Source organism: Antechinus flavipes, chromosome 1 (genome assembly GCF_016432865.1).
Source record: "Antechinus flavipes isolate AdamAnt ecotype Samford, QLD, Australia chromosome 1, AdamAnt_v2, whole genome shotgun sequence".
Lineage (NCBI taxonomy): Eukaryota > Metazoa > Chordata > Mammalia > Dasyuromorphia > Dasyuridae > Antechinus > Antechinus flavipes.
The window spans coordinates 725,602,798-725,612,342 of record NC_067398.1 but is presented as its reverse complement, the minus strand read 5'-3'; the positions used below and the strand labels follow the sequence as shown (position 1 = coordinate 725,612,342).

Here is a 9,545-nt window from a genome sequence, read left to right as displayed (position 1 = left end):
CTCCAGAGGGCCTCCTCGTGGCGGGGCGGGGCGGAGCAGCCCTTAGTCCAATGCTCCTCCACTCTGCCTCCAGGGGGCCTCCTCGTGGCGGGGCGGGGCGGAGCAGCCCTTAGTCCAATGCTCCTCCACTCTGCCTCCAGGGGGACTCTTCGGGAGGCCAAGTGGGCGCCACTGGGCACACAGGCTTCTGAAGCCAGAAAGTTGGCGGAGCCTCCAGCTTTGTACTTGCAGGAACCGCCTCCCTCCCCGAGTCGTGCAGGAAGGAGTCACCACCCCCTAACGTCCCGCTAAATGCCATTTTAAAGCCCCGGACCGGACGCCCCCAGTGAGTCAACAAACCAGCCTGGAAGGTTCGCAAAGGGTTAGGGTTAGAGCCTTTGACCCTCACCGCCCCTCTAAGGCAGCTGCTCTGCTTATGCCCATCTTACAGACAGGGAGACTGAAGCCCATATGGCTAAAGGACCAGCAGGAGCTGAGTCCCAGGTTCTGCAGTGCCCAGTCTAACAGAACAGCCACGGCCAGACAAGACTCAGGTCGCACACATTAGAGACCACTTGTTTTTTTTTTTTTTGGACCATATCTAATTTTAATGCATTATTTTCAATTTTTTAATATTTTATTTAAATAAAAAGAATATAAAAAATACAGAAAAAAACAAAACTGAACAGAACATTGTCATGTGCCCAGCAGAACATCAAGAAGGATTCAAAATATGTATTAATTTACTAGTTACAGAAAAAACACATAACAGTAGGGGGCAGCTAGGGGGCCCAGTGCATAGAGGACCAGTTCTGAAGTCAGGAGGACCTGAGTTCAAATCTGGTCTCAGACATTTAACACTTCCTAGCTGTGACCCCAGCTGGGCAAGTCACTTTACCCCAATTGCCTGGGGGTCAGTGGAGTTACTGAAGGGAGGCTCAAGTGGGGGGATTGCCAAGGAGCCAGAGGGCTGGAAGGAGGGGGGCCAGAGTGGGGAAGGGGCCTGAGGTTATAGCCATGTCGGAGCTGAGAGGGGGCAGACAAGGCGCGGGGCTGAGCATGCCGGGTGTGACCAGGAGAATGGGGCATCTTCGACAATAAAAAGGGCCTGAGAGAGGGCGGAGTTTTGTGGAAAAGACAGGGAGTTCCTGTGGGACACAGCGCCTTTTAGATGTCTGAGGAATATCCTGTGGAGATACCAAATGAAAGTAGCTGGAGGTGCAGAACCGGAAGTTGGGGAGGGGTCAAGGCTAGGAAAAAAACCTGCATGGGGACTCGTCTGTCATACCTGGTGGATCTGGAAATTAGGGGAAGAATACCAGAACAGGTTCATAATACAGAAATTAATGAGCCTAACTGTACAGTGTTTGATAAACCTGGACTGAGGACTCACTATGTGAAAAAACTGCTGGGAAAAATCAGTCTGGCAGAAGCTGAATTTAGACCATAAACTACCAGAATCTCAACAGGGATACAATCTCAATATTAAAAGTCAAATCAGAAGCAATTTGGAGAAATGAAAGACTTTTTGCATGGGAGAAGAGCACTTGCCCAAACAAAGGATTGAGAGTATCATAGTGGATAAAATGAACAATATTGATTATACAAAATTAAAAGGCTTTTATATAAATTCAGATTAAGTCGGAAAAGAGTGTTAGCAGGTTTCTCTGATGAAGGTCTGACATTAAACCGATACACACAAGGAATCCATTAACATACATAAAAACAAAAAGCTGCTCTTCAATATATATAAATGTTGAAAGAACTATTTTCAAGGAAGGAGATATAAGCTATCAACAACCATATGATAAAATGCTCCAATTCAAGCAAAAAATGTAAATTAAATAAAATCCAGCACCTCAGACTGTTCAGTTTGGCGAAGATGACAACAATTTCTAATTAACAATAGTCAAGAGAAGAGATACCGTACTGCCACACTTTTGGAGCCATAAATTGGTCCAACTTTTGGAATTATCTATTTGTTACTCTACCTCTTAAGTCATCCAACTGTACTTGCTGATCCAGCCATGCCATGATTAGGGATGTACCTCAAAGGCTCAAATAAACAAGGAAAGGACCCAAAGGCTCAAAAATAGTTATAGTAGCAACTTTTTAAATAGCAAAAAACTGGAAACAAAGTGAGTGACCATCAACTGGGGAAGAGCTGCACAAATAGGAGTGCAGTCAAAGAACTGTAGGCTAAGAAACGATAAGAAAAAAGTATAGATTCAGAGAAACATGAATGAATCTGTATGAACCGATGATAACGAATCCACCGACAGCCCAGCAAAAGAAAATTTACAAAAGGTTTAAGAACCCAAATTACTGCTGTCACCCAACATGATTCCAGATGACCAGTGGTGGTGGATCTTGCTATCCATCTCTTGGTATACTGGTGACAAATGAGAAAGCGAAGCACACATTTATCAGAGCTAGAAAGTACATGCATTTAATGTTCTGTTACACAGGGGGGCTTTAGCTTATTGGGTTAGAGTCGGAATCCTGAATACCAAAGAAAAAGAAAATCATCCAAAAAACACTTAAAAAAAATAACATCGAGTGGTTTATTTTTGCAGAAAGCCCTCCCATATGTATCGAAAAGGTTTAAAATTGGGACATATTTTCTTATTTTGATTGAGAGAATCCTTCAGTTTGACACAACTGGGCCTTTTTTATTACGCGTGAGTTTTCTGGTGTCGAGTGAGGTGGGAGTTCCGGCGGAAGGCCCTTCCACATTCTGAGCACTCATAAGGCTTCTCTCCACTGTGAATTCTCTGGTGGACGGTGAGGGCTTTGTTCTCAAAGAACCCCTTCCCACATTCTTTACATTTGTGGAGTTTCTGCCCATTGTGGACTCTCTGATGTCGGGCCAGTTGTTTGTTCTTGCGGAAGGCCCGGCTACATTCATTACACTGGAAAAGCTTCACGGCCGTGTGGAATTTCCTGTGCTGAGTGAGCCCCGAGCTGGAGTAGAAGTCCTTCCCACACTGGTGACACTTGTAGTTCTTCTCCTCGCTGTGAGTCTTCACGTGCTGGGCCAGGTCTGAGACCCGGCAGAAGGCCACCTCGCAGTGAGTGCAGGAGTAATACCGATCTATGCAGTAACTTGGGGGCTGCTGGGTAAGGCGCCTACAGAAGACTTTCCCACCCCCAGAGCCCTCACTAGACCGCTCCCCATCGTGCACTTTCTGGGCTCGGGCCACCTCTTTGCTCTGGCACACGCCGGTCCCGCCCTGTGTCGAGGAAGGATTTCCACTCTCATTACAAAGAGGGGATTTCCCTTCAGTTCTGTGATGAAAAAAAATAGTTGAGTTGGAAGTCAGACAGTTTCCACCTTTATTATATTCAGGAGGTTTCTCTAAGGTACAGATTCTGTTTTTCATGAAGATCTTGATTGTTACACGAAGATTTCTTTCATTTGGCCAGCCTTTTTTTTTTGGCTGAGGCAACTGGGGTTAAGTGACTTGCCCAGGGTCACACATCCAGGAAGTGTTAAGTGTCTGAGACCAGATTTGAACTCAGGTCCTCCTGACTTCAGGGCTGGTGCTCTATTTACTGCACTACCTGGCTTCCCCCTTCCAGCTTTCTTTTGAACAGTTTAGACTATATTTACCTAGACATGAATAGACTCTGATGCTCTCTCTGGGATGATCCCACGTACAAAGACTTTCCCTACAATTCTTGCTAGCAGATTAGCCCAAGAATGAAGCCTCTGCCATATTTATTCTACTCCTGGCCTTTCTGTTCACCCAAAGTCCCCCCGTATACAATGTTTACTTACTCAGGATGTTTCTCTTCCTTTTCCTGCACCTTCCCCACCTTGGAACCACATTCCCCAGCTTCTGCCAACCCAGAGATACAGGGGCTCTCTCCTGGGAGTCCGTCCTGGGCAGAGACCTCTGTGAAAAAGTTCAGCTTTGGGGGGAACATGAGGCTTTCACGATTCATCTCCCAACCTGAAAGAACAATTTTAGAGATTGTGCTTCTTCTTCCCTGTTAAATACCAAACCAGAAGCAGGAAAAATGATGGGTAAACTCCAAAAGGGTAAAGCAAGTATTAATAACATACTGTTTCCATAAAGAATGATATAAAAATGGGGGTGAACCAAAATCCAATGGGCGCCCTGTGAAATCTCATTGCTAGAGAGGAGCCTGACCGGCCTCCTTCTTTTAGTGGTTTGGAAGCTCAGACAAAGAGAGAAGGAATAACTTGCTTAATTAAGATCACGCAATTAAAGCGTTCTGGCGTAGAGCCAGAACTCAACTCTCGGGATCATTTAGGTAAAGGCTGGGGCTGGCTCCCTATGTGTCCCCTCTGCAGCTGAAGGGATAGCAGACAATTAGATAGGGATGGCCCTGAGATGGTCTTAAATTGGGCCTGGAGGGGGACTGAACTCTCCCTCCCATTCTGGGCCAGGAACTGCTCGGTGCTAGAGGACACCAAGAAAGTCACGTTGGTCCCCACGTAGCATTAATATGATGTAATAAATATATCAGGAACAACGTACAATGGTGGGGCTGAGGAAGAAACAGCCACGGGCAGACACCAGGCCCTCCTAAGGGAGACTCCTCCCACCACATGGGTGGTTCCTGGCTGGAGGGGGCCTTGGAGACATTCATCCTGCATCTCTTACAAATGGCAGAGCCAGGATCAGACCCGTCCCTGGGCCCGGAGGCTGCAGGACTCTGCCAGTACTTGGTACCCATCGGACGGGCACCTCCTCGTGGCCGGGGTGGGTTTTGTCTCTTTGCTTCCTCAGTGCTGAGTGCAGCCTTGCATTTGCCACACAGTAGGTGTTTAGTAAATGCTGACTGACCAACTCTTATAGTCCGTCTACCTTTCTGTACTCTTAACATTCTGGTTCCAACGCATGGGGAAGGTTAACTTAGGCAGGGCCCAAGGGAAGCTCCTGAGAGCAGGACGGACTCACGGCTTTGCATCTCCAGGGCCCGGCACACAGTAGGCCCTTTAACAAACGCTTCTGCATGGAATGAGAGAAAGATAGCGTCTATAACCTTCTTTGCAAGCCCAGGGAGGATGGGAAGAGCTCCAGGCCCCTTATTTGCACCCATCTCACTGACCACTCCATCACTTCCTCATCTGACCTGGGCTTCTTGCTCTGACCCACTCCTGATCCAGAAGCTTCAGTGATTTCCTCCTGCCTCTTCTGCGTGGTCTTTGAGGCCTTTACCACATCTCCTTACTGACCCCTTCCCTCATACACTCTATTCTCCAGCTCTCCTGGCTGCCCCCATGGGCTACACCATATAAGCATTAATTAGGTGCCAACCATGTGGTCCTAGGCCCGGAAGACAGAAAGAGCACTCCCACCTCTCCACCCCCACAACAGGAACTAAGTACAAGGTAACTTTGGAGGGTAGGGCCGGATGGGGCAAAGGAACCCATCTTCTCCCTTCGAGAGTGCCCTGACCCCCACCCTTTGGCAGTACCTAGCACACAGGCGGCAATTACTCAGTGCTTGCTGATTGTTTGAACACAAAGAATAAGGAAAACTTCCCAGAAGGGAAGGGTTGGGAGGGGCGCCGGCTCTCCCAGCTCACCAGTGCGCAGAGACAGACCCGGGCCCCAAGCACCGACCCCTCCCAAGCTGGACCCTCGCTCTCTAGCTCACCAAAAAGCCGGGGTCCCACACGGGGGAAGGCTCGGACGCACTGGTGCCCCCACAGGACGACAGCCAGAATGTTCTGAAAGGTTTACAAACGAGCCACCTGAATCACCGGCCCAGATGCAGAGGCTGAGGAGGAGGCTCGCCCACCTGCGCACAGAGGGTGACCGGGAAGTCAGATGCAACCCCCGGCTCTGGAGGGGTGGGGGGGCCCCAGAGCCGGCTGGCGAGTGAGCGTCAGGGAGGGGAGGGCGCCCCCTCACGGCCCCGCGGGAACCTGCGCTACGGGTGGTGTGACCGCACCATCCACACAGGAAAGCCAAGTGGGGGACACCGCCGGTGCGAGACTGCGTGGGGCTGGCTCCCCAGGCAGTAACGGGGGGGGGGGGGCAGCGCCGGCGGGATGCAGGTCAGGGGGCATGCAGCAGAGGGGCGAGGAGCTGGGCCCCGCATCCCCAAGCCAGCGGGACCAAGGTTCCCAGGCCCGCCAGAGGACAAGGGCGTGGGCTAGTCGGGGGCCACAGCAAGGGGGCGCTCAGGGGAAGGAAAGGGAGGCGGCTTTCCGCTAGCCGCGGCTCAGAGTGCAAGCACAAAGGCGCCCGGGAAGCCCGCCCCCATGGAGACCGCGGGGCCCTCGGGAGGGGACACACAAAGGAGAGAGGCAAGAGAGGTGGGGGGCCGGAGCCCGGCACCGGGGGTCAAGATGGCCGGAGCCCGGACCGGGGGTCAGGATGGCCGCAGCCTGGTGACGGGGGTCAGGATGGCCGAATCCCGTTACCGGGGGTCACGATGGCCGGATCCCGTTACCGGGGGTCAGGATGGTCGGCACCGGGGGTCACGATGGCCGAATCCCGGCACCGGGGGTCAGGATGGCCGGATCCCGGTACCGGGGGTCAGGATGGCCGGATCCCGGTACCGGGGGACACGATGGCCGGATCCCGGTACCGGGGGTCAGGATGGCCGGAGCCCGTTACCGGGGGTCACGATGGCCGGATCCCGGCACCGGGGGTCAGGATGGCCGCAGCCTGGTGACGGGGCACACTAGATGAATGGGCACCGTGGGGGCCTTTGGCAGTCACTGCCAGGAGAAATGGCGGCTCTCTCTGCATTAACCTCTTAAGGCCCTGGGTCCTCCCCTTGCTTCAAGTGGCAGAACCCAGATCCCGTTGGGTGTGGAGCCAGGAAGGGCATCAGCCGGGCCTCTCCCCTTCCCCCCATGTATGGGCTGCCAAGGAAGAACCGAAGGGGGATCCAAGTTAAGATTCTGCCCCTCCCCCGCCATGGCGGGCCCCGGATCCAGAGTGGGGCGGGCTTCGATGCCCCTCCCCCCCAGCATTCTCCCCCAGCCACTTTGGGCGGGAGGCAAAGGCCGGATCCGGAGGGGGGGGGGGCAGAGCCAAGGTCTGGGTGTGGGGGGGGAATGGAGGGAGAGGGGGGGGAGAGGGGAAGGCACCGGCGGGCCGAGAGGTGGCAAACTTCCTTGCCCGCCCCAACCCGCCCCCCACCCGCAGTTGAGGGGAGCAGGCAGAGCCCGGGTCCGAAGGTGGGGGTGGGGGCAGCCCAGGGGCGCGACGCCGCCCTCTTCTCACCCGAGCAGGCCAGGTTCTCGAAGGTCTCCTGCTTCACCTCCCGGCGCAGTCTCTTCGTGGAACCCAGACGCCCCCACTCTCCAGGGATAAAGGTCACGGCCACGGCCAGGGGAGGGTCTCGGAGCCCTGAAGCGTCGCAGTCTGAGCCAGGCCCGCGCGAAGCGAGGGGAAGGGGGACAGTCTCAGGCTCCACCCCGAGTCACGGCCCCGCCTTCGCCTGGGGGATCATGGTCGTCCCTGGATGGGGGGCGGGGCAGAGATCGGAAGTGACAGAGGGTCCGGCAAAGCCTCACGGGAAATGTAGTGCGGTGGCCAGAGCCAGGTGTGCGCATGCCCATGAAGCGCTAGGGGCCGCCCTGTCTGGTCCAAAGGGAGATGATGTCACACACTCCCCAACCTCCCCCACGCTGGAGCTGGAGTTCCCGGGTCCGCGCCCCCCCCCTCCCCCCCGCCCTCTAAGGAAAGGGTGCACGTCTGGCGGGGGAGCATCTGGCCCATGCTACGAGGGCGGGGAGCTCGAGATGGGCGCTGGGGGTTCGAAAGAAGTGGGGTGCCGCTGGGATTGGGGGACTCTCGAAGCTCTTCCAGGCTGTGCCGCGCGCCCCTCCATCCCGTGAGGGATCCCACACCCCGTCAGGTGGGGACCCTCCTCCCCCCCCTAGGGAGCCCCGCCCTCCCAGAAGCCGAGGCACCGCGGGACGTCCGTGGAAAGTGGGGACGCCTCGCACGTCCTGCAGCCGTCCTCGGTGCACGCGGAGGGTCTGGGGGTCCCTAGAGGGTGACTGTGGGATCCAGGTTTCTTGCGAAGCGAGCGGGCGTGGCGTTGGGTTTGGGTCCCAGCCCCGGGTATGAGCCCCGGACTCACTCCACCATCTGGGATCCTGGAAACCGGGAAAGAAATCGGGGCGGGCGGCGGGATAAGCATCTGGGCAGCACCTGCTGCCTGTGGGGCTGCGGGCGGGCACTTGTGCCCCCCCAGAGCTCCGCAGGAGCAAGGAAATGCAACAAAACCCCGCGCAGGGGGAGGGGCGGGGCCGGGCACGCGGCCCCCAGCGCAAGGCGCTTACCCACACGCGGCATTTGGGGGAGGGGCGGGGCCGGGCACGCGGCCCCCAGCGCAAGGCGCTTACCTACACCGGCATTTGGGGGAGGGGCGACAAGAGAAAACCCTTGCAGGAACAAGCACTTATTAGGCGCCTTCTATGTGCCAGGCACCAGCCTAATGCTTTCAAATGTCGCGTCTGGTCTTAACCTTGTGAGGGAGGTGCTGTTAAGCCTATTTTACAGTGGAAGAAACAGAGACAGAGACGAAGTGACTGGCCAGAGTCAGACGCTGAGTCTGAGGCAGGGCCTGCCTTATGTCCCCGGCCGTGAATCTAGGGGAACAGCCCCCTCCCCATCTCCTTTCTGAGGAGGCCCCAGTCGCCACACAACCAGGTGGAACTGGCCGCAGTCACCTCGGAGCCTGGCTGGGCAGGCGCGGGATCTTGGGCCACAAAGGGTTCTCCTCTGGGCAAGTGAGGGTTGGAGACAGTGGGTGTGCTGCCCTTCCCATGGCCCGGACCCGGCCTCAGCTCAGGACCACCCTCTCCAAGGGGCCCTTTCCAGCCGCCCTCCGTGCTTTGCTCAGGCTTCTCAAATATCAGCTTCTTGAAAATGTCAGGCCTCTGGGTGCCGGCCCTGGGCCCGGAGCCTGTTTGTTAGACCCTCAGGCCTCTGGGTGCCGGCCCTGGGCCCGGAGCCTGTTTGTTAGACCCTCAGGCCTCTGGGTGCCAGTCCTGGGCCTGGAGCCCGTTAGATCTTCAGGCCTCTGGGTACCAGTCCTGGGCACTTTTGTTATGCAGTAGCACTTAATATATTTGAGCCAAGCTCTGAGCTAAGAATTACATGCCCTCAAGAAGCTTCCTCCCAATGGAGAACTTGTATGGGGGAGGGGGGAGGGTTGATGGTGGTGGGATGGACAAAAGATGAGAAGCTTCAAAGGGATGGGAAGGGTAAGGAGGGACGGGGCATGACTTGGAAAGGGCTGGGCAGTGAATCTCAGCAAAGGATGACCAGTGTGGGCAGTGAGCTTTGCAAATGGCCTGGACTCCTGAGAGCCCCCTTTCCTTGGGACCAGTGGCCGAGGCACATGAAGACAGCGTAGGGGAGCATACAGCAGGAGTTCGAGACTCCGTATTTATATTTCAAAACTCCATAGGACCATAATCCGGTTTTATAATTAGCTGTAGCATTTTAAATAGAAAATCACCATTTAAAATTCTAGCTTTCATAACTGTCAATAAACATCCACTTACACAAAGAATAAAACCTAGGTATATTTACAGTTGTTTTGTGAGGGTGCAAGCAC

The 9,545-nt window shown here is 54.8% G+C and overlaps 1 protein-coding gene across 2 annotated transcripts; it reads right to left on the bottom strand.

Moving 5' to 3' along the window:
- Window positions 1–554: 554 nt before the first annotated feature.
- LOC127545873 (oocyte zinc finger protein XlCOF19-like) lies at window positions 555–7,543 on the bottom strand. Of its 2 annotated transcripts, none has more exons than XM_051973378.1 (3): window positions 7,196–7,543; window positions 3,761–3,935; window positions 555–3,267 (listed from the first exon to the last, which is right to left on the bottom strand). In XM_051973378.1, the coding sequence occupies exons 2-3, from the start codon at window positions 3,925–3,927 to the stop codon at window positions 2,655–2,657; spliced, it is 780 nt and encodes a 259-aa protein (XP_051829338.1). In that variant the 5' UTR covers window positions 3,928–3,935; window positions 7,196–7,543; the 3' UTR covers window positions 555–2,654. The 2 variants fall into 2 exon arrangements, with proteins under 2 accessions (XP_051829338.1, XP_051829339.1); XM_051973379.1 differs by lacking the exon at window positions 7,196–7,543 and adding an exon at window positions 5,613–5,705.
- Between the last annotated feature and the right edge of the window lie 2,002 nt (window positions 7,544–9,545).

Excerpts from the sequence above, each read along its gene's own strand:
- LOC127545873 (XM_051973378.1), bottom strand. The coding sequence starts at position 3,927 with ATGAATCGTGAAAGCCTCATGTTCCCCCCAAAGCTGAACTTTTTCACA. Across the intron at positions 3,268-3,760 it reads AAGGAAGAGAAACATCCTGA|AACTGAAGGGAAATCCCCTC; the intron begins GTAAGTAAACAT and ends TTTTCATCACAG.